The 24,987-nt window shown below is 40.3% G+C and overlaps 3 protein-coding genes across 7 annotated transcripts; 1 reads left to right on the top strand and 2 right to left on the bottom strand.

Annotated features, from left to right (window-relative positions):
• On the bottom strand, positions 1-3,541 carry CNT2 (Concentrative nucleoside transporter 2). The gene is made up of 8 exons (XM_017072313.4): positions 3,342-3,541; positions 2,551-2,604; positions 2,285-2,480; positions 2,027-2,228; positions 888-1,652; positions 474-801; positions 234-414; positions 1-172 (listed from the first exon to the last, which is right to left on the bottom strand). The coding sequence occupies exons 2-8, from the start codon at positions 2,602-2,604 to the stop codon at positions 87-89; spliced, it is 1,812 nt and encodes a 603-aa protein (XP_016927802.2). The 5' UTR covers positions 3,342-3,541; the 3' UTR covers positions 1-86.
• A 1,033-nt stretch (positions 3,542-4,574) lies between these two features.
• ana (anachronism) lies at positions 4,575-14,012 on the bottom strand. Of its 5 annotated transcripts, none has more exons than XM_017075139.4 (5): positions 13,430-14,010; positions 8,484-8,881; positions 7,354-7,608; positions 6,473-6,545; positions 4,575-5,729 (listed from the first exon to the last, which is right to left on the bottom strand). In XM_017075139.4, the coding sequence occupies exons 1-5, from the start codon at positions 13,723-13,725 to the stop codon at positions 5,363-5,365; spliced, it is 1,389 nt and encodes a 462-aa protein (XP_016930628.2). In that variant the 5' UTR covers positions 13,726-14,010; the 3' UTR covers positions 4,575-5,362. The 5 variants fall into 5 exon arrangements, with proteins under 5 accessions (XP_016930628.2, XP_016930630.2, XP_016930629.2 ...); XM_017075141.4 differs by having other exon boundaries at positions 8,484-8,872; XM_017075140.4 differs by having other exon boundaries at positions 8,493-8,881; positions 13,430-14,009.
• Positions 14,013-22,143: 8,131 nt separating this feature from the next.
• On the top strand, positions 22,144-23,817 carry LOC108008779 (leucine-rich repeat-containing protein 34). The gene is made up of 2 exons (XM_017072676.4): positions 22,144-22,649; positions 23,009-23,817. Exons 1-2 carry the CDS (start codon positions 22,229-22,231, stop codon positions 23,749-23,751), a joined length of 1,164 nt encoding a protein of 387 aa, XP_016928165.2. The 5' UTR covers positions 22,144-22,228; the 3' UTR covers positions 23,752-23,817.
• Positions 23,818-24,987: the final 1,170 nt, after the last annotated feature.

The raw sequence follows: 24,987 nt of genomic DNA, 5'->3' as shown, positions 1-24,987 counted from the left end.
TAATAGTCTTAGCAACAACATTTATTTAATAAATAAGAATTTGTGTATTTTGTATAATTTCATCAGCTAATTATCACTGGAAGGAACTAAAACTGAGTAACGTTTTTCCGACCCAATTTCTGGAATATCCGGTTGTAGTTCGTCGCCTCTTCCTCTTCTTGTAAAAGGATGCCTGCAAGAAAATAAAACACATCATTTTGTAACCCTTTGGTTAGGATTGGCTAACTACTGACCTGCAAAACTGGCGGATACGAAGCAGACTATGCTGCCCACCACAAAGGCTCGGAAAGCCACCGATGTGATGGTGGAGCGACGATGAGGTGCCATGGCACTGAGGGATCCGATGAGGATGCCCAAGGAACTGGGATTGGCAAAGCCGCAGATGGCGAAAGTGGCGATTCCAGCGCTGCGGGCCTAGGGTAATCAAATGGGTTTTACCATCCAGTTGATTATTTAGTTTGTCTTTCACTCACAGTGATTTGTTTATTGTCAATGTATTGACCTAGACGCTCATAGGCCACAAACTCGTTGATAATGGTCTTGGTGGCCACCACTTTGGCGATGATATCGCAGTCCTCGGGGGGAACTCCCATCGCCCAGACGAGCGGAATGAACAGCTTCGAAAATATCCACTCGAAGTCAATGTGCTCAAGACCCACCAGATAGCCAAACCAGCTGACCAGGCCATTGAGGAAGGCAATGAAGGCCACGAAGGCCACTATGTTGGCAATAATGCCCATGACAATGGGCACGGCATTGCTGGCACCACTGGACGCTGCATCCAACAGCGAAGAGTCCTGCCTATAAGGATAAAAAAGAAGGGATTTGGGTATGTGCTTCTAAGCCATATATAAGTGGTTAATTTAATCTTTGGATGATAGTCTTACGATTTTTCCAACTCTATTGAATCCGACGAGGTCTGGCTCTCCTCCGTCTCCGGCATGTAGAGCTTGGAGATGGCCAGCGTGGCGGGAGCTGCCATCACCGAGGAGGTGATCAAGTGGGCAGCGGATGCCCCAAAGGACAAGTAGGCCGCCAGCACGGTTCCAGATACCGTCGCAAACCCGGACACCATGATGCTGTGGATTTCGCTCTTGGTCAGCTTGTTGATGTACGGCCTGATGAGCAGTGGACTTTCAGACATTCCAAGGAAGATATTGGCCGCCGCTGTCACACTCTCGCAGACGGTGGTACCCATGACCTCCTGCAGGATCCATCCCAGCTTTACGACTATCCATTGCATCACACCCAGGTAGTACAGGATAGAGATGAAGAAACTGAAGAAGAAGATCACCGGCAGGATGGCGAAGGCAAACACATTGTTTGACACCAGGAAGTCGCCGAACACGAACTCGGCTCCATCGGTGCCATAGCCCAGGAAGGTGGCCACCTTGTTGCCAAAACATTCGAAGATTTTGCGGCCCACCTCCCAGCGGATGCAGAAGATGCCGAGCAGGAACTGGCACGTGATCCCCGTGATCACGATGCGCCACTTGATGGCACTTCGCTTTGTGGAGAAGACGTAGCCGCACAGGATGAAGAAGCAGGGGCCCACCAGGGACACCAGCTTCTGTGGCTCATCTCGAGTTTCGAAGTACACGAATATGGCCAGCAGGACGAGGATCACGACAATGCTGGCCAGGGACACAATCCTGGAGGTGGAAAAGAAGTGGGTAAGGTGTAGCTCCAATTAGATTTTAGAATATTTTTTTGTTTTTTATGAGATAAGCGTTATAAAAATAGAAAGAACACTGCTTTATCAAGATATATACGAAGCAATACGTTATAATAACTATATCTTTATTAAAATTTTTTGCAACTTTAAGTCTCTCAAGAATGATATTGCTATAATTAAAGGAAAAATCTAACAGGCTCTTGCAATTCTATGAAAAGAGTCTAGTAACTTTTATGTTTTTCCTTTAACAGACCTTTTTGTTATTAATATAAAATTTCTAAGGACATTTGTTGGAATCTTTTAAGTACACAACTATTTCCTGCTTATAGTTCTACCGTATGATCGACCTACCTGGTTCTGCTGAAAGTGTGCCATTTCTTGGAAAAGGGACTTAGGAAGCTCCTGTGTAGTTTTCTCCCCACCATGGGCTTGAAGATGTAATAGTAAAACAGACCAAAGTAGGTGAAACCCAATAGGAGCAAGAGCATTCCATAACCAGTGCAGAAGTTAATACCACACAATGGATTATCTTTCCAGTAGCACTCATAATTGCCTGTAAGGGGATAAGAATTATCTTCTGTAACGAGGATAACTCGGAAGCGTACTCACTTATGTCATGGTAGTGATAGGTAGCATATGAAAAGTAACCCACCACAACGAGGTGTATCAGTATATAAGTAGAGATCTTTACAATACGAGCCACTTTGGGATTCTTCTCAAAGTATCCCTTTTCCTTTGAGACCTCTGCTATGTTTTCCAGCGGTAGTTCTTTGAATTCTTCAGGGTCATGGATTTCCAACTCTTTCTATGAAAATTGTTTTATACGTGAACTAAATATATATATATATATATTTGGTTTTAAAAGACAAACTTACATGGTCCATTTCGTAGCCATTGTTAATAGCTCCTTTCGAAGAGTCGTCTGCCATCTATAACGATAAAGTAACCATGACAAGTTATTGGCCATTGCCGGAAACGTAATCTGGTATAATCTCTATCAAACTATTTTAGACATCGAGTGGGCAGATATGTGAAGTGTCCAACGCCACTAGATAGGTTTCTTTCGGCCGGTAAATCAAGATTCGACAAGTTGGACGACTCGTGCCCACTCAAAAGAAAGCGATGGGTGCCGAAAAGTTGTTTTCTAAAATGGGTGCTTTTTATTGCACTTGACACTTGGCATTTCAGAGTTAATTGCTTTACTCCAGCACGTGGTTAGTCACTCCAATTATTTCCGTTGATTAGTTCCAAGGGTTAAGGAGGGTAAACTACGAAATTGGTTGCAGATAAGCCACTACAATTTGTATTCTTGATATATGCCGGTTGTAAATCCCATTCAGTGTACTATATATCCCCGTTAGGTGGTCTTTCAGTTAGGATTTTCCAATAAGGGTAATCGAAACCCGTGTTGATAGCACTATCTGAGTGGCATTTAGCCAAACTCGTGAAAGTTAATAAAGTGCTTATTTATAGTCGCATTGTTCTGAGAACAAGGTGATATACCCGTGTCCCCTAAAATCAAGTCACCAAAACACACGTGGTAAATTATATTTTCATTCAACTGCAGTCTAGCGTAAAATGCACAGCCTTTACACTATAAATCACTTTGTATATTAAATCTGAGTAATTATAGCCCCTCGATTTCGTGCGACGCCAGTTAATTCACCTTTTTGTATTGTTTGTTTTCGCTTTGTATTTAATGAGTACTATCGGCTTTTATGGCCGAAACGGGTTTTCAAAGTCGTTACTCTCGGTGCGTACTGGCCGAATACGAATACTAATGACTGATTAATGCATCTGCTTAGCCTGGCTAAAAACTCTGGCCAACTGCCATCGCAGCTCGTTGAAACTCGCGGCAAGACTAAATTCGTTTAATTCTGTCCGGGCGTTTTTAATACGGTCGTAAGTACGCGGTATTCGATAGGGGAATATCAGGTTCGGATCGGCACACTTCGTTTTTTAACTTTGTAAATGGTTTAATGATTTGTTATGATTTATGATATCTTGATACCGTTTGGCCTTGCCGATTAAAGGAGATAATCTAAGTTCCGAGCAGGGCTAACTTAATATTCCTTTGTAATTTGGTTGTGTAAACGAATTATCTGCATTTCTTTTAGCAATGGGTACTTGACAGCCCCAACTCAATTTGGTAAGGATTGAAATGTTGCTTGAAGCCGCTAATTTGGTTAAACAGCATGTAGAAATAATTACTAAATAAATATTAGTTTTATTGGGGCAACTCAGATTTTATAAATTGAGTTATACCCTAAAGTGTGACATAAAGAGAGTTGTACTTTGCCTATATTTAGAAAATGTTAATTTTAGATGAGAGTCATATGTGTAATCCCCATATATCTCTTATATTTAACGGACCTTTTTTCTCTGCGCTAGAATCAGGGTTTTATAAATTTCTCTTGCCTTATCTCTCCAATTAGGTGAAATACACCTGCTATGGCAGTGTAGTGCTGAATAGGCTGTTTTATCAGCTGGTTGTTAACAAAAAGACGTTCTCTGCATGCGCTCTATGCGATATTAGCGAGATAATTTCCAGTGGGCCATATACCTCTCCACAGATTGCAGGCGATAGCGATGACGTTTGAGGAATCTGATTGCGATAGTGAGGCGGTATGTGTGCCGGATGATATGGGGTTCCATACCCGCCCATTGATAGAGTTCTGGGTAACTTTACTGGTGGTCGAGGGCAGTGGCGATAGCAATAATGTCACAATTGATTGGCCAATCGCTGGGTGTCATAAACAGCCAAGTGCAAAGTTGAAAAAGATTTCTAATCGTAATCCTATGGGATCTTACAATAAAAAGAAACATCTTATCGTCGAGCCCCTCGTGTGACAATCTGATCCAAAGGGGGATAACAGAAATAAATGGGAAGTCAACTAGCTTCTTATTTGATTCGCAACTTTACACGCTTGCGACTTATATTTATTAATATATGTATTTCTCATATTTTATTCATACTTGCAATACGTTTTACAAATGCACTTAGTTAGGATGGTGGTGAGGGATTATACATCGATAGCTTTGTTGCCTTAATGAAAATGTGGTTCTTATAAAATCTTAAAAACAAAACAGAACAATGGGTTCCAAACGGGGGAATTTTGAGATTTACGGCTGCTCTTGGTGCTCTGTTGGTAGCAGAAAGGCATTTTAACCTAGTGACTTATTTATGTAACAAAACTGTATTCTGGGGACTGTAATCGCTTATCAATGGAATCGAAAATGCTTGATTTGGTTCGTCCTTGGCTTTCTGGTTTTTCGAGTGGATTGTGCAGAAGTCTGGGATTGTAATGCTTCGATAAGGCATTGATTAATTTCGGTTTACCATCTAAATATATTACCTAAAATCGTATTCAATTTCTTTCGGGTTTGCTTTCCTCTTGAGGTTCTAACAATTCAATGTAGCAAAACATGTGCGGACTCAACCCCATCTAAATCACAGGCTTCTAATATAAGAGAGATTTTAAAATTAAAATCGAATTTCGACCGAAAATTGGCTTAGCTTACAACGAATTTAAAATAAGGTCATAAGGAAACCGATCAAAAACTAAAAACTAATTAAGTCAACTGGCCCTAAAGTTACAAATATAAAACAAGACATTATTATAAGACCAGCATGAGTGTGGGTGAGAGAGAATAATGGGGGGTATATGGGGTGGATGATTGGGAGCTCTATTCCTGCTTGTGGGTGGGGATCTTATGGTGCTTGGGGTGGCGATGGTGGTGCTGGTGGTGCTGATGCAGCTGGTGCGGATGATGGTGGCCAGTCCGATGTCGGTGGTGGTTCGAGATCGGCTCCATCTGCTGTTCGCTGTTGCTCGCCGAGGACATCAGCTCCTCCGCCTCGATCTCGTGGCTACGGTTATGGTTATGATGGCGCCGGTGGTGCAGGCACTCGATCTCGCCGCTATCGTCCAGCTGGTTGTCGATCGTGGGTGAGTTGGATGTGGTGGATTCGATGTAGGCTCTGCTCTTGGGTGTGTTGCAAATGCTCTTCATGTAGTTGCTGCCGTTGAACAGAATGTCTAACCTTGGTTTTCTGTAAAAGAAATAGTCAATTTATTGAGAGATCCTTTAAAAGTATGACTTCTTATGCTAATTGAATTTTCATATTTCAAATTTGAACAATCTTGTCCCTACACACAAAATCAATCGAAATACCATTTTTTGTAGAGAACTTTACCATCCATGTGTTCTCCTTAATAGTTTCATATTATCCGTTCTTGTTCTTCTCTGTTCCTACACTTTTATCAAGCTCAAAAATGCAATATTTTTGAATCAAGGTGCCAAGTGTTCTTCCTCTTCATGAACATGAGTAACACCAACATCGTCTTTCTCTTTGACCCACATTACATCTACATATGTATGTTCCTATCTACATTTACTCTACATCTACTTTACTTCTATATGCACTGCTTTAAAGAACTGCTTGGAAGCCGTTATTCCCATGAACATTTAAAAAAACAGAAAACGATATGTAATAGAATTTAAAATAATATTTAATCAATAAAAGTATTGTGAAAATGGTCAATAATAGTAAGATAGTTATTAAAACTCTTTTAAAAGCTTGTCAGCTCTGAACTCTTTTTTAAAGGAATTTAAAATTATAACTTATAAAAAAAAATGATAAGTAATGTCCCACCGTTTTTTTTTTTTACATTTTGTAAGCCCTATTTTAACTATTTTAAAATTCACTTTGTTTGATACATAGAACATTTCTTATGTTATCATATTATTGAAATCAAAATTTAATAATATTTCAATTTTCTATGCCGCACTTACCTTGGCAATGGCCAACTCGCCAGATGAGACTTAAACGGTTCTGTTCGGTAAACGCGCCATGGGACTGCAACCTCTGCAAAATACGCGTAACCGAGGAACCATTAAACATTGAACTCTGCCAAAAAGATATCGTAGGTCATGCAATGCAAATTGGAAATGGCGCAAATGAAGGGCATGCAAAAGAGCACAAGACAGAAACAACAACGTCAAACATTTCGGGCAGCAGAAAGCGCAAAAACTAAACAACACAGAAAGCCGAGCACTGCGCACAACGGTGCGTATGAGCAATTTCGGTTAGTAGCACCTTGAGCGGAATCTGCATCTGCATCTGCGTGTGTGTATCTTACCGATCCGGGGCGTTAACTCTCAAGATGTGAGTCAATCCTAAACAGATCTGTGGACTTTAGTTCCCTACTTCCGCTCCACTTTAAGAGCCCCAAACCCAAAAACCCATGAATTTCAAATATACGGACGGAAGCGTTTCGTAAGGAAAACGTGCAGGCTACGAATTGTAAATTGAAACTTAGATTCTGCTGACTGGCCAGCACAATCAGACGACTAGGTATTTTTTATGGATTACGTCTACCGATTTTCGAACTCGGTCTGGAATTACATTGGAATTACAATTTTTTTTTGTATTTTTCTTTGGTAAGCTCAATTTACGTCTGCCGGCTGGCCGGCCCCCAAAATTCCCTGAGTAATGACCTTTTCGGGAATGTAAATAAAATTTAAATCGCCGGCTGGCTGGGAAGGGGGCCTGTCGCTACCAAAATGGATGTGGGATGGATGAGATAGATAGAGAGTGACTGATGGGGAGGCTGGGGCGTCTCCACTCCGTTCCCGGGGGGCGGTTAGTTGGACATGGCAAACAACACGCTTACCTGCCTGATCGCAAGTGGGCGGCTCGAAGTAGAGCCCCGGCTTGAGCGGGTTCTCCTCGTCGTCGTGGACCTCGATCACCAGGGTGCCCACCACGCTGGAGGTCAGCTGGGGCTGCGGGCGGAGCTGCTGGCGGTGCTGCTGCTCCTGCCGCTGCTGCTGCTCCCAGTAGGCCAGGGCGCACTTCACGTCGATCTCCACCCAGCCGGAGGAGGTGCTGCTCAGCATGGCCGTGTTGCAGGTACGCTTCTTGCGCTCTAAGGGTGAAAAACAAAATATAACAATAAATAAGGATTATATAAAATATAATAATATTTTTATATAATAATATTACAACATTTAGGAAATACTACCTATATTAATTTAGTTCATATTATTAAGCAAAAATTTTAGAATGCAGAAAAATCCAGATATATACTTATTATAACTGAATGTTAAGAAATAAACACTTCCTACATTTATTTAGTTCATGTTATGAAGCAGATGCAAAATTCTGGATACACAGATAAAAATATAAATAGTAGGTTTTTTAAATAAAACAATTTCCTCTTCTTAGTTTATCTTATGTAAAAACAAAAGTTGAAATGCAGAAAATTCCAGAAATAACTAAATTTATCAATTATGCAATTTAAACAAATAAAATTGATATTAAACAAAAAATATATAGCTGCTAAGTTGAGGCAAATAATGATATTGGAAAATTAATGTAAATAAATATTTCTAAAGTTGTATATTTTAATAAATTCCTATACCCCCTTTTGATACATTTTAAATTTTGTTTAATTTTTCTTAGAATTTCTAGGTTTGTATATTATAAGAAAAACACCCCTTGTTGATATTGTTTAATATTTCTAAGAATTTCAAACGTAAATTATTTTCTTGATAAATAAAATCAAATTTTTTGTTAACAAACCAATGAAATATTCCTTTAAGTATCGTATTATTATTCTAAAAAATGTTACTGGGATTTCCAAAAAAAGTTCTTCTTTTGTTTAGACATTGGGTATTAAGAATGTGTTATTTCAAAGCTGATAAATTAGTTATTCTGCCCTTTTGTATTATTTTGTTTTATTTTTATATGTTAGATAGTAGGTATCTAATAGATACCTTTGATTTTTGGGAGTCGTCCTACCTAACTTACGTTTCTTCCTCTGCTGGAGGACAATGGAGACGGTGACTCGGATCTGGGGACCCACAGGGGGCTGTTCGGCACAATTGGCTGCCGGACTGCCCGAGGTCTCCGTGCTGACCGGTTGAGCTGGAACCTGACCACCACTCTGATCGCGGGTCTGGCCGGGATTGGTCTTGTAGAGGCGGAGCACGGCGCTGCTCAGGCGGTCGTCGCTGTTGGAGGTGAAGACGCTGCTGGCGAACGTGAGCGTCACGTTGTTGCCCACCGACCACTCCTGCGGACTGGTGGTCTCCGCGTTGCAGATGGGGAAGCCGGCCTTCTCCTTGGACACGCTGCCATTGGGCTCATTCGAGATGGCCTTTTGCACGTTCTTTAAGATGTCGTTGAGTCTGGAATTACTTGGGATATTAATAAGACTAATGGGACTTTGTGACACATTTTAAAAGTTCTTAAATATGTTCCATGATAACTAAAATTGAATCACAAACTAAGCCCAATATACCCCCTTAGTCAATGGGTACCAAGAAGTGGCACCAATTCATGCCCCATCTCTCAACCATTTGTATGCTTAAGTTGTCCCGCCCAGAAAATTTAGTTCAAGTGTTTATGTAAGACTCACTTAATTGACATTAGAGCGCTGTCAGCGTTACACACAATCACTATAGAAAAACCAACCCATAGAGCACGGGCCATTTGGCGAGAATTTATTACTTTGATTCAATTTAGTCGGATAACACTGGCAGCGAACAAACTAGTTCTTATCGACGGACTGGTAAATCAGTCGCCAAACCGATGCCAACATATTTGGGAACCCCCCACCCATGAGTAAACTGTTCTCCATAGAACCCAATCGCGTGATAGCCAGGGTTCAGTGCTCTTTTTGATTATGATTTATTTTGGGTGTTTATCAGTTTGCTATATCTTTTCACTTTTCAAGATAATCCAACTACTTTGAACTGCTTGCCCTCGAAATCCAAGATTTCAAGAGTTCTTGAAAAACAAAGTTCTAAATGTTTTTCGATTCCGAGGCCAACAAATTGTTTGTAAAAATAAACTACGCATAAGGGTGTTTATTGGGTAAGGTAACTCTTAAAATATGTTTGCCATTCAGATTAAAAATCAGTTCACTGAGGTCTTTTGATTGCTGCTTAGCCGAAGAACCATCAAACAACTTAAAGACTACTTAACTATTTTTCTTTTTTATGAAAGAACTAAATCTGCGCTGATTAAATGCCTCCACATTTTACGCTCGTTCGGGATATTTCCTAAACTTGATTATGAGCTAAGTGCGAATAGTGGAGCAAATGACAGACCGTGTCACTTAAAAACCCATTGAGATCGAGACAGAAAGCTGTCTGTGCGAGTGTCAGTACACGGAAAAAAAGTATTACTTATTATTAAAAACCTGTAGACCCACTGATAAATGATATAGATCTTGAAAAACAAATAAATAATCAGAAAGATTTTTAAGAAATAGCAGTTCTATATACAGTCATTTAACAAGTAATGAAATATATAGTAAATTCCTGGGACATTTCTACAAGTGTACCATCATCATATCATCTGGAGACCGGGCAGACAACAATAGTTAGTTAGCTATGATCTAATCTGGCCACACTCACTCGCCGCAAAATTGGACAATTGTATGCGTCTGGATCGGTAATTGAGACGTGCTTGACATTTCGCTTTTTATTTTCCCCCTCACGAAATGCACAAAAAGATCAAGTAAATAACTGATTAATTGTTTTGGCTTTTTGTGTGTGGCCCGCGGCGCAGTTTGTCTAGCCAAAAGATAATTATGAAACACGGTCGGGTCGCCCGCTGACTTCCAGTTTTGGGTCTTTCTCAGTACCGAATCTGAACCAAGCCCATGGCTGAATATGGGTTCTCTTGTTTATGTTTATGTTTACGTTGTGATCGCATCGATCGACTCGAACTGAATCGAATCTGGCCGAATCTGTCTGGCTATCTGGCTAACTGGCTAGCTGGGCTGGCCAGGCAGCTTCAGAATGCAGAGTCGTCTGGAGTTGGCTGTGTGGCATGAACTTGAAAACTCGTTGAGTCGTGCCGTTTGTCTGGCGTTTGTCTAGACAGATTGTCCGCTGGTTGTTTGCTCGCTGCCTGTCTGCCGTCCTGCACCGAAAAAAATCGCACGAAATCGAGGTCAATCTGATCTGATTCACATAGAAAGCGGATGCTGTTTAAGGGTCTTTGGTAATAAGCAACTTGGTCTTATCTGAATTTGGCCTTTAAGAGCTTTTAAATAATATGATATATGTTTTTGCTTAGTTATATATACGATTGCGTATTAAAAGCTATTTAGGAAATGTAACTTTATCGGAAAACGGATGGTATTTTAGATAAGTTGTCCCGATTTCCATTTAGTGATATATTTAAATGTTTCTGAGTTATATTGTTTTGATGTATATATATTATTCAATCTTTTTTCCTTAAAAATATTTTTTATAAGACCTTTTTAGTTAAACTATGATTTTGGATTTCACAATTTGGAAAGTTTTAGTTCAATAATGAGTTTACAAATTCTTACGGAGAAAGTTACTTGCTATAAGAAATATTGGATTTAAGATTTGGTTTTATAAAAAAATCCTGGCATTAGAAATATATAAAAATGGTGAAATGATTTTAAGCAGTATTGATTTTTGAGGTTGCGAAGTGGTTGTACGAGTTGTATATTCTTCTGGAGATCTATCTTATAATAATATTCATAAGTAGAACTCAAAGTCTTTTTATGTTTTTTTGTTCCTAAGTACGTACATGTGGAATGCGCTAGGAATAACTGTGCTGGGATAGATGTAATATTTTTTCCAAGTGCGCCGTAGATGCTACCGAGATACTCTGGCTGCCGTGGATGCCATTTCTGTTCATGCGTGAGTCACGCATGCGCAGAGGCAGGGTTCAGGTTCGGGTTCCGTCTTGTGGGGCAGGTGCCCTGGGGGCTGTGGAAGAAATTTGCATTGGCCTCCATTTGCCCGGGGCAGACATCTCTGAATGCATCGCCTCAGTGTCTGCGTCTGCGGTTTTGCAGTTTGTTGCCTTTGGCCACATCAGTAGCAACAGCAACAGTAGCAACAACGGCTAGACAGTGTCTCGCCGGCTGCACTTCATTATCATGCAACCAACAGAAACAGCAACAGCAACAGCAACATCAGCGGCGAACTGCAGTCAGTCGAGGTGCACAGCAACACGCCTACAACCTACAACTGTTTGCATTGCACCATTGCTGGGGGCAGACATGTCTGCTATCCCCGATATTACTCATACGTCATAAGTTTTTTGTTTCGCATTCGCCTGCGAGCGGAACTCTGCCAAAGCAATCAAATAAGATGAAACAATTTAGATATCAGCTGTTGGCCCCCACGAATGCCCGACCTGCATAGCAACGACCTACAAAAAGTTCATTACCGGAGACGGGGACTCAGGCGGAGAAGGAGAAGGAGTCGGTGCCGGATAGCCAGATAGCTAGACATGGCCCAGACTGCTCCCAGACATGTGCCAGACATCCGCGGGCACACAAAGATACAGATACAGATACAGATACAGATACAGAGGTCGCCGCCGGAATTCGATGCAGCCTTTCAGTGTGTCCGCATTGTGCAGCGGCGTCGCGACAGTTGCACTACAGTATCTGATGGATACAACAGATACCATTGATGGATCTGGGCTGCCAGGCCCTCGTCACTTTGATCTACTTCGTGTTGTGAGGAGTCGGACAGTTGGTTAAAAGGCCTTTGAAGTCTTTGTCTGGCGTATGGTAATTTTTAATAATGTTTTAAAAGTATCCGATGGATGCAACAGATACCATTCAAGATTAAAGTTGGTTAAGATATGATAAATATGATGAAGTTTTATCAGGTATCTGGTAATCTTTAAAATTGTAAGGACCTTTTCACTATGATCTATTTGATATTATCGATTTGGATAAAGTTATTTATAATGATGTTTTAAGATCATATATCTGATGGATACCTAGAACTCTTTTGTCACGAAATTTAAAAAGGTATGTTAAAGATTTTATTCTAATTATAAATTATTGCATACTGTTATCAAAAAGGGTTTGCCTTATTATTCAATACATTGTTTAAAATCTATTACGTTTCATTACAAAAAATGTGGAAAATATTTATTTGGTATACCAAATGATATGTTATCAAAAATTCGATTGGCTAACTGATTTATAATCTAAACTTTCAACAAATTTCTGTAATACTGGAATATCCTTTGATTCTAATCACTCCAGTTCTCTGATAATCACAAACAAAAGACGCAATTCCTTGGCACGCTTTTCGTATATAGCTAAAATAATTTATTGATCATAAAGTTCGGTCTGCTAAGCGAGGCCATTACATTTATGACTTTTCGTAAGAACGTCATGCATTTAGCGATGCATTCAATCAATAAATAAATATTAATCGAGAGCACATGTGGAAAGTCCCTTGGGAAAATATTAATTTCACCGAATCGGTTTGCATGGGGGGAAATCGTGCTGAAGATAAACCAAATGAAGCGCACCATGTACAATGTACTTTAAAATATATACCCGAAAAAGTACGGCGCTATATATTTTTTTGGGTGCTAGGCCACAATGGCGAGATGCACAAATGTTTTTAGCCTTGACTGAAATTGGCCCGATTTGGACAAATCCCTCACTTAGCAAATATTTTGGCAATTTGGGAGCAGAACATTGTGTTTATACACAATGTATGGCCGAAACTGATTGAGCGTTTTATGGCAAAGTGCAGTGTTTTGTATACAAAATAGCAATTTTTTAAAATTCCTGGCTAAACATTTTTTCAGCAAGTCATTTTTGTTCTTTTGCTTAAATTTCTATTTGGGGAAAGGGGTTTCTATTCTGGGCGAAAGTGTGACAGTGATTGACAGCGCGTGTTTCTGACAATTTTGAGGCATTTCTTTATTTTAGTACTTACCGCTGAGTGGCGATCTGCTGAAGAAACTGTTGATTGGAGGTCTGGCCGGCAGAGTCCCTCATGTTGGGATTACTGCGGTTCTGGATGCTCAGGATCTGCTCCTCGGTCAGGTTGAAGCGGTTGAGGATGGTGCGGTTGAATGGGTTCACCACCTCCGACTGCACCCCCTCTATAAAGAAGGAGGGATCCAGGGGGATGGCCCTCGAGTTCCCGGACATCGTGACCAATGTCAGGACCAAAATTAGCTCTCTAATGCGACTCCTTCCGCACCTTTCACCACGCACAGCACTTGCCATTTTTATGATATGTTCTTTGGCTTCAACCAAACTGAATGTTTTTCACAGGAGAATGTTTATATTTTTCCTTATAGCAACCACTAGATCTTTTAACAATTAGACTGTATTTATTTTTTGCACATTTTTCACTGCATTTTTAAGGCCAATTTAAATGTTATCTTTTCCTCTTCAGCTGGATACCGGCTGGCGAACTTGTGTATTTTTATAGCTGATTTGATTTTTTGTTTCTTGCTTCAGCTTCTCGATGTGTTCGCTCTAAGAACCAAGTATGAAGTGATTTGCGCCAGTCGGTTTTTTAGTCTTAAATAAGAAAAAATTTGGTTGTGCCGGGGCATATCTACTTTGTTATGGTCGTAAACGCTGCGTTGCTGCCGACACCGCAAGAAAATGCGAATATATTTCAGTGCTAGCTGTTTTGAGGGTCTAAAGTAATAATTTTTTCGCTAAGCTAGTTCCCAAGAACTAAAAATTAAAAATGCAGAAAAATATAGATATATGTGTTTTTAAGAGTGAACAAAATTAAATGTCGTGGTACAATGTTAGGTACAATTAATTAAACTAAATGAAATGTCTATCTCAGAATCGCTCTATCTTTAATAACAAAATCTGTCTAAGCATTAATATATAATGTACAAAAAACAGTACTTATTTATTTTATTTCTTTAAGAATTATGACTAGTACTTATAGGTACTACTTTACTAAAGGTACAATGTACCTGATATATGTACATATTTATTTTACCTGTACATAATCAAATTAAGGATATCTTCCAAAACTCGTTGAAACTAGCTTTACAACACTTATTCTTATTTTCTTTACATAAATATACATTCATATCTTATAAGTTAAACAAAAATTATTAAAACACAATTTCAACGAGCATGTATTTTTTATAAGAATGTGTATATTCGTTTTCTAAACTAAAGAACTTGTACAGTCAGTGATTTCCAGGTGAAACCGCATCGCACCCGAACTGAGTTTGCAGTGTAGCGCTTGCTTCGGCTGGTGCTTCGGCTGGCGCTCGGCAATGTGTTGGCCGACCAATCAATCTGCCGGCGCAACTGACGTCGTCATGGGCATAGTGCTTGGATGTATCTGTATCTGTATCTGTATCTCCATCTGCATCTGTATCTGTATCTGCGGCTGTGCCTGCGCGCTCGAGATGAAGCTTATCTGTGGGCCTGAAAGTGATACTTCTGGTATGGTCCTAACCTAGGTTTGTTTGGCGACTCCTTTGAGTGTCCGCTATCAGATACAACTATCTGATAGAAACGTGTCCCTATCACCGCACTTCACACACTCCAAACAAACTAAATACTCGAGTTTTGGCAAACCAGCAAACAGATGAAATCGCTGTGTCATATTTTTGAATGATTTTGCACCCATCTAAGCCGGAGAAATGCCCGTAAATACTCTGGCATGGGTAATTCCCATTATTAAGTGCGTGGGCGATTAGATTAACTTGAAGTGATTTTCTCCAGGCGACCGCAGAATTAGTATTACCTAATCAAATTGTTTTGATACGCCAGTTATGTGTGTTATCAGTTGGTGTTTTTTCTGTTTTCGGGGAACGAAATCCAAGATGCCTTTCCGCTTGACTTTCAGTTGTCGCCGGGATTTGTGCGTGCGGATTAATCAACTGACAAAAAGATAGGCTAGAAAGTGCGTAGTTCATCAATTGAAAGGTAGTCCATGAATTGGGCGGATATATCCTATTAGAGGTGCGTACGGTGCCTGGTACGGCATTAACCCCAGAAAGCCCATCCTTTGGTCGATCTATTTCGGGAGCTCTACGATCTAGGAATACCAAAACACTTCCGACGCTATTGCGTGTTATTCATACGGGTACATCCTATTGATAACCCCAGAAAGTCCTTTCTAGGAATACCAAAACATTTCCGACGCTATTCCGTATTATTCATTCTACTCGCATACGGAAATCCCAACAGCCAGACTTCAAGGACGTTCTTGATTTATTTATTTATGTGCAGCATCTAAACATCTTCATCTTTCCCAGCATTTCGTCTGGACCAAAATTGAATTTCAAAATGATTGTATAATTTGCAGCACTTAATAAAGTCTGGATTCGGCTCAGTCCCGCTGTCCATTCATGTGATGTGTCTACACACCGTTTAAGTTCTGAATAGACTGGTGGGTGGATGGCGGGGGGGTTCTCCAGACGTCGGGTGTTATGTAAAATTGCAATCGCATCAAATGCCCAGATTCATAATCTCGCTGGGGGATACGGGGGATAAATGAAAACAAGATATATGTAGAACGCAATCAGCGCCTCTTGTCGCGAAGTTTATATAATAATGTTTGTTTATTCGAGCGCTCGCATAGAATTTGTCCCACTTTGTGGACAATGTGGATATGTGGATATGTGGATGTCAACAACAACTGAAAAAGAGCCAGACATGTAGATATATCTAGACAATTGGAATGCCACATGAGTCAAGTCGCAGCCTTTTTTGATTTTTCATTAACTTTTCAAGGCTACCGGTTCGCGTGGACACATAATTGGCTAACTTCTAAATGCATAATACTCAAAATCTAAATACTTCTGGTTTTCTTTTGATCTTGCGAGAACACTTATTTTCTGCTCGGTTATTTTTGAAAGCAATTTTCTGACAAATCCGTACTATGTCTCACGCTCGTGCCAATTTGTGGGGCTTAATTTTAAACGGTATCCGGCAATTGCCGCCAATGAGCAACAATTCCGATCCCCTCCAGCTGGGTGTGGGCACGTGAGGGCTCTAAAGACCAGTAGCACCACCGGCACCACAATCACCACTCTATGGCCAACACCTGTCTAAAAAACATCTGCCAACTTTAAAGTTGTTGGCAATTTACTGGATGGTTACAAGTGCCCAAACCCATTGCTATATTTAATCGATCGCAACGGTCTAAAATAAGTGTGTACAATAAACTTATAATCACTAACGTGATTAAATCTTGTGAAATAGAGCGTAGTTATTAATAAAGATACTACGACTAATAAGCACCCTGCGGATTATTAAAGTAAGGAAATTGTAAATAAAAACCATATCTTCAAGAATGTCGAATTTTGGAGGTATCTCTTCAAGATATCTACAATTTTTTGGCGATATAAATATTTTTTATGAAATATGTCATTTAAACCTCAGCAGTGTTAACTAATTTTCATAATAAGTAGAGTGTTCCGTTATCGAAAGCCTTGTGAAGTTGATTTTATTGTTGCTAGTTCTTAGTTCGTAGTATAAACACTGACTCAGCAGTTCTACAAAATATATTACCAAAGATTAAATATAGGAAAATTGAAGTACTTGGGACTGTTCAAACTAAACAAGCATCCACTATATGCGTTTTATGCTGCCATTGGAATGCTGGAACTATTGGCTTATCGGTTTGGTATAACTATTTTTGGATTTATTGTGGGTTGTAAGGTTCTAATATAAACTTTATTGGGCAGTCATAGCTCAACTAATGAAACTATAAATACTATCAGAGTGTGGCGTGATTTGGCGTTCGCGATTACTAAGAAAAGGTGTGGTATTTCCAGGAATTAGGTAATAACTAAAATTTTGGCATTGTAATTTAATTAGATGCAGTTCCAGGCACATTAAATATGCATGCACCGAAGCGAAATTATTTAACCATCAACACGTAGTTAACATAATTATCCCTCACTCCAAACTTGGGCGATTCAAGGGGGATCGGGATTCCAAGGCACCTACCTTACACAATCAACACAGACGAAGATAACACTGAGCAAAATAAAAATATCACTAGGGGTACTTGACTTTGCGATTCTATGTATAGGGATTTCTATTTATATATTTTAGTGTTTTAAGTTTTTAATTTTGTAATATGCAAGATTAACTGTGATATACTAAACTATGATATACAATAAATAAACTGGAAAGATATGATATTATATGATTCATATTAAAAACGAGTCCCCAACATTCGATTTTAAGCAATCTTTTGTCACATATTAAATATTAAATCAGCTTTAAGCAAAACTATAGTTTGTTTTTTGGAAGAACAGTTGCATTTAATTAAAGATCGCTTAGATTCGAATATTAAGAATACGGTTTTGCATATAGGTCGAACTCTAGTTATCATCTTAAATAATAGTAATAATACTGGGTTTTTGGGATTGAAAGGTTTATCTTCTTTTACTATATGTAATAATTTATTATTTTTATAATTTTTGAAGATCACTCAATTAATTTTTTCCCAGTCTAAGAAGAAGCGAATGAAAGAACCCTCAATGGGCAGGGGCGAGACAGCCGGCGGTAAGGTCCGGTGGGCTGGTGCATGTCTATTAAAAACACTCGATGCTCGTCAGCCAGCGAACCAGACGTGTCAAGTCAGCACCGGCTCAGTTCCGAACCAAGAAGAAGAGGTGTTCCCAGACCCCTTCTAAGGCCCAGACATATAGCATATAGCATACAGCATGGGTGCTGGTTCTGGTTAGTTAGCCGGTGGCTGGAGGAGCGGGCACGGGCTCCGAGGGTGCTGCCATCTCTCTGGATCTTGGCCACTGGCTTTTAGCCAGTACCGAGCACCGATTGCCGGGTTGCCGGTGCAACCGCCGAATGCAGTTGTCGTTATTGTTGTCTCAGATTGCATGTGGAATGCAAAGACCAGAAGCCAATTTGTTATTGTGTTGTTTTCTGCCCTCCAGGCCGGTGCTACCGTTTATTTCCAGCCGCTTCTTCTGCTGCCGTTTCGGGTATACCCTGCCTTTAAGGTTGAGGTATCACTCATAAGACCTGCAGTCTGTCATATATTAGTATATTCGATAATGAGAAATTTCAGGAATTCTGGGATTAGTGCTTAGTGCTCTACATAAATTAAAACTTTACTAGTTTTACTGGCAATACAGATATTGTATAGTCTTTGATTATCAATTAAAGTTTTTCAGTAAGAACATGTTGTCAGATACGTAGGCCCCCTATCAATACTATTTTAAAGTAGGATCAGTTTATTATCAGCTTAGCGGGTTTCATGTACTATTGAAAGTGTCATTTAAGCCAGATAAGGGTGTTTGGTATTCTCCATGGAACTGCTGCCCCCAGGCCTGATTGTTATTAATTTTTGCGCATTTTCATTTTCGGTTTTAAGACTTTCGCGTGCCGTCGTTTGGCTTCTGTTGGTGTTTTGTTTGGGCCCAGCCCCTTCCAGCCAGATCCAGATCTCAGCAGACGAAGATGCAGACCGAGACCGAGAGCCAGACAGCCCGTCGCAGAGACTGCGGCTGGAGGTGCTGCACAGGGAAAAATATTGAGTTCTACTCACGATCGGTTGGTAATAAAAAAATATGAAATAATATTATATCATTTCATAATATATTTTATCATATGATATAGCATATCACATCTAAATGTATTCAGAGGAATTATAGAGGGGACCTGGTTAAATATTTTTTTAATAATTGAACATAGTAGAAATAAGCACAAGATTCTAAGAAAATCAATTAAAAAAGCTTAGCTATTAGATATCGGATTATATTAAAATAAAGTCCAACGAACCAAAAACGGTTAGATTTATACAATTATACAATGAATAAAACGGATGGTTAAAAAAGGATTTATCTTAAATTGCAACGAACTATTGTTTGTTTCAAACATTATTTATGGTATCTAAAAATCAGAACATTTTAAAAGGATCGAAAATGTGTAGCTTTAAACCTTTCTTTATGTTAAGCCAAAAGTAAGTAATCCTTGTATTTGATGTGCATTTTAAAATGTTGAAAATATGTAAAGTACATATGATCTAAATTTGCGATCGTATCATAACTGATTTTCTCCTGTGTGGTGATGCTTTAGAAGCAGGGGCATTTTAGCAGGCGTATGTGTAGCCGCGTCTTGTTGATTGTCAAAATTGACAATGAATGCGTTCGCCGGAGGAATGAGGAGGATGGAGGGGCAGTCGGAGTGGAGTTGGAGGCTGACCCAACCCTTCCCAACCCATCCCATCCCATCCCAGCCAGCCAGCCAGCCGGAGACAAGTGCATGTCTGCAGGTTGTCTGGAGGCCGTGGCAGACACGTCGGAGCTGCTGGCGATGTCGATGTTGGTCCTTAAGTGATGCAGATGCGCTGCCGTTGTTGCATCCAAATATGGACCATGGGCCCATGCGATGCGATGCGATGTGATGGTCGGTTCTGCAGCGGAGCAGGTGAACCGACCCGTCGGATGGATGGATGGATGGATAGTAGTGGCTGCAGTTTCACACTTGTGCTGCTCTGCGGAAAGTTATTTAAATGATATGCACATGCAGTGCTCCTCCGTCGCGTCGCGTTGTCTGGTAGCTGTAAACTGAGACTTCGACTGATTCTCCGTCGTCTGCGATTTTGCCTGGGCATGGGCCCTCCGCCTCTACCAGCAATTATGAGCGTCTGGCCGTCTGGCATTTTACAATATTTTTAATTATCGCGCTTTTTTTCTAAGCACAGATAAGCATCGGAACGGCTGGAGCTGCTCTTTTCCCTGCCACTCCTGCCACTTCTGCCACTTTTCGAATTTCAATTTGAGGCACCGAAGGCAGGCCGAATTGTCGCCGATGTTAATTGCCTCTGGTCAGTGGCCATCTTGATGACTAAGCGAGGAGGAGTCAGTCTTGGACCCACTTGGACCCTCTTGGGCTCCCGGCTGTCTGCTGTCTGCTGTCTGCCTTCTGGCCGTCTGACCATCGCAGGCCGTAAATTAATGCAGATTCGAGCTGGAGCTGCCCCATGGCCATGGCCCAAAGTGGAATCGCAATCTTGTGGCCATGGCCAGGTAGTAAAAGTGAAAAATAACTCCCAGCCAAATGCTATCAGTGGTCATTTGGTCTATTGATTAGGCACCTGTCGTCGGCCTTAAAGGAGCTGCCCATTCAGACACAGACGAAGGCAGTGGGATCTCCTCCAACAGAGATGCCAGGGAATAAATCTGCCTTAACCCACTAAAAGCTAGAGCAAAGTACATTTTGATTTATAATTAGCTTATAGGATAGACTTAGGATATAATGGGTATGATAAGAAAACTTTTAAAACTATTATAATGAGCTAAGCCTTTTAAAAAAGGGAATAATACTATATTAAAACTTATTCAGCTTCTAATTATAATAAATTGTTATCCTATGTCCTACATAGATTTAATTATTCACATCTATTTAGGGTTCGTCCAACATGCTGGTATCACTAAAAAAATATTTCAAAGAAAGAAAATATATATAGATTTTTTTGTATATTGTGTAGAAATGGGTATTCTTGGTCACTTTAAAAAAATGTAAACCAGTTCTTTGCATTCATTTCATACATGACAAATCTACGGGCATGGTGTTATAAATATGATGGGTTACTATAATGAACTAGCCTACTTTTACTGGATTCTTCAGACCGAAAATAGCTAAGACGACAGCACTGTCCTCGAGTGATGCGTTCTGCGATGCCAAAGCACTGCCAAGGTAATCAAATAAATGAAGATGCAACCTGACCATAAATGGCGCAAATACCACTCATACTCCAGCATTCCCCACTGGCTACGTACAGCTCCTGCTGAAGTCAGTGCAAATATAAGTAGGTATACCTATATAGCTATATCGGTTGTGAGTTCCAGCTTATTTATAGGACAGGAACGACGCGTGCCGGCACGTCAGAATGCCAGGATGCCAGGATTCCAAGGCTTGGGGACCAGACCACGTGGCGGACATTGGGTTCCCATTGTGGAATAGGATACATAAATGAATGAAATGGCGTTTATGGTAATTCGCACCGACCAAGTTTGTGCTTCAGTTCGCAAACTATGCTAATGAGACCGTGGATGTCTGGAGCTCCAAAAGCGGATTTCTTGGCTTGTCAGGAATATGACGAAAATGAGGAAGCATTCCGCTCTATTTAAGGGGTCGTTCGAAGAACTACTGCACACAGACTTTTGCTCAAAAGCTATTTATACAATTTACCAGAATTTACGACAATTTTGGTTTTGGGGACCATTGTGCCGAGTCGATAAAACTTTTTACCATCGTTTTGGGTCGCGACAATGTTGGTTAGTCGTTAGCAAACGAAAAACAAGGAAGCATGCTTTAAGGCTCCTTAAGTATTTGTTAAAAGATAAATCAATCAATACAACAATACTAATAAATTTAATTATTTTTAAATTTAAATTTAAAATTTTTTCATTTATAGGATGAGTTATAAACTAAAGTCTAAGTGTGTAAAACTATAATGTAAGTATGTGAATCTAAGCAATTATGGGCACATATTTGTTACATATTTAAATGATCCTGTTTTATTTAATGACCTATATTATTAATCTAAAATTATATTTATTTTAATGCAGCTAAGTCATTTACATTCGAAACGAATTGGTGATTTTACAAATATATTTTTTCATATCCATCTAAAAGTATGCAAAGCACTCAGAAATAATTTAATTCACACACAATTTGCACTGGTTAAGTTGTCACAAATTCCCAATAACAATATAAATTATTTAACTTACAATAATTATACACGAAGAATATCAGGATGTGCGAAGTGGTCCTCCCTTGCGAATACAATCCGAAGGCATGTCCTCGTCCTTCGCCAGAGAAAAGCCGTCTGTTCACGATCCTGCTCCTCTATTGTTGGCAGCGGGAGTACGACACGCGACCCTATCGACAGTTCCAGTTCAACCGACTCCAGTTCGAGGAGCGGATCGGTAGGAAGTATCACTGCATTCGCGACTTCCGGATCATAGTTAACTATCTTCTGCGGCGTCCCCAATTGTCCGTGAAAATGTCCGGCCTGAATGTTAGCAACTGGGATGCGGGTCTGCTAAAGGACTTTGCCCGCTCCCTGATCCCAGTTTGGTATATTGACCTCAACCTGATGCACTTTCCCCATGAGTTCTTCGTCATGCTACGCCTCAATGCGAATAAGATGAATGTCAGCCAACTGAGTTTGGAGGGTAAGATTAGATTTAAGTTAAAGGAAAATCACTTGTTGAGGTAGACTAGTAGTGACCATAGCACCTTCAATATACAAAGTGTTCTTAAAGCTGTGCAATATTTTAAAATGCTTCAAACATTCAAACATTCTCAGGAAAAGTGATAAGGTGATAATAGCAAACTTTGGCTTGACAAATGCTATCGAAAAGATACTGTAGAAAGAATGAATTAAGGTATTTATGTTAAGGTTTTTATGTTTCATATCAGATATGTAGTATATTAAAGAATCGATCTTCATGTTCTTATTACCTTGTAACTGTGGGAGGAAGATGGTTTTTTATCTGACGGGTAATTTACTTAATATTTTCCTGATCCTCAGGAACGCCCCTCAGCGACGACGATGTGCGTATCCTGCGGGAGTTCCTCCTGGTCAGCAGGACCCTGCGAAGGCTCAACGTGTCCCACTGCAGCCTGACCCAGTACAACTTTGCCCTGATCGCCGACGGAGTGCACAAGTCGCTGGGATTGCGGAGCCTGAAAGCCGGAAGGATTCTGGGAATGAGTCTCAGCCTGGACACAGAGAAGATTGCCTCCGTGCTGGGTTCGCTCCTGATGCAGAACACCCTTTGGAGTCTGTCCTTGGAACACTGCGAGCTGACTGCCCAGGACATGATTCCCATTGCCGAATACTTGGCCCTGCCCACATCGACATTCCGTCGCCTGCGCATCGCCTGCAACAAGATCGGCCCGGATGGGGCCTTCTTCCTGCTGCGCGGAATGTCCATGGGTGGGCTCCTGGAACTCCTGGACATTAGCTACTGCTCCATTGGCACCCACGGTGGCGAGTGGGTAGCCAAGTACCTCACCTCGTGCCGCCAGCTGCGGACCCTGCACTTGAACAACAACGAAATGGAACCGGACGCAGTGAACCTCCTCCTCCTGGCCATGAAGAAGCGCTGCAAGCTGGACCGTCTGACCTTGTATGGCAACCAGTTTGACTCGCGTACCGCCATGATAGTTCGCCGTCTGCTGGACGCCGAGGTGGTGCTGCACTCGGAGCTGGACATCAGCTACACCTACGACGAGGCTCTCCAGGATTACAGGGTGGTGCCTTGGAGATAAGAGGTGGATGTGAAGTTGTTAATTCTGGTTGCCTATGCATAAATAAATTAAAAACAAAGCTTTCGGCACAAAAATGGTTATTTATTTTTATTTTAAAAATAGTTTTATATAACAGGGTTATTAGAAAAACAAATACAATTCACGTTTTCGTGCAGGATTTTTAAAGAGTTTTAAAATGCTTATAATCAACTTCTTTTGATCATGTCAGGATCTTAAAATATAAAGTCTATCTTATTTTCTTGTCCATACATATTTACATTAACGTGGTCCAATTTGAATTAAGAATAGATTATAAATAATATAAATAATAATGTTAGCCATGGCTCTTGTTTTAAATGTAAACTAAGTTTGAGGGTATTTTTACAATATATATACATAATTTGATATATAAATATAATATAAATAAATTAATAATTTGTTAGCAGTGTATTAAATTGGTTTGATAGAATGATTTGTATGCAGATGACTATTTAGCATCCTTGGGTAGGGTAGGCCCTCCTCCCCCACCTCCTTTCACAAAACAGCGATTCAAAAAGTGGACCACCTAGGCAGTGTTGTGAAACGAATTATTGTTCTGCCAAACAACAAAACTTACTCCAAGTGTGAACCTTCATTCTGAAAGTTCTCAACAGATGGCGCTCGAATGCAGTGTTGAAAAATGCATACTTTTAGGGGCACCTAACTGAAATTTGAAAACGAATTTGAAAATCGGTGGGCTTAATATCAGCGTCAGCTGATTTGCCGCGATGCTATGTACTCTCTCTCTGGAAAATCTCGCTCTTCCATTTCGACAGTGTGGCAACTTTCGCTTTCGTTTCCGGCTTCTGTTTTTTGTTATTGTGAGAGCGCCGTTCGTGTGGGTGTGTGGGTGCACTTGTGAATGTGTGGCGATTTCAAAGTCAGACAGCAACAACAACGCGAGCATAATGAGCGAAAGAGAAAACGAATGCGAGGCGCGGAGAGAGAGAGAGAGGAGAGCAGAAGTTCGACGGCGACAGGACCACGCTAACGGTATCCTTGTTGAGAGTTTCGCAATATATTTTTATTGCAGCAGTCTCATCGAAAGCGTCGAAGCAACCAAATCGCATCGAAGACCCGATAAATCGGTTAGACAATGCAAAACTCCACTAAAAACACACACAGGCCATAAAAAAATACACTAATAATAGTACATTAAAATACTAAAATATAACAGCAAATACTTAAAAAACACTTTAAACCTGGAAACCAAAGATA

This window comes from Drosophila suzukii, chromosome 2R (assembly GCF_043229965.1).
Source record: "Drosophila suzukii chromosome 2R, CBGP_Dsuzu_IsoJpt1.0, whole genome shotgun sequence".
Taxonomy (NCBI): Eukaryota; Metazoa; Arthropoda; class Insecta; order Diptera; family Drosophilidae; genus Drosophila; species Drosophila suzukii.
The sequence above is the reverse complement of the archived record's forward strand: the minus strand, read 5'-3'. Positions and strand labels throughout refer to the sequence as shown.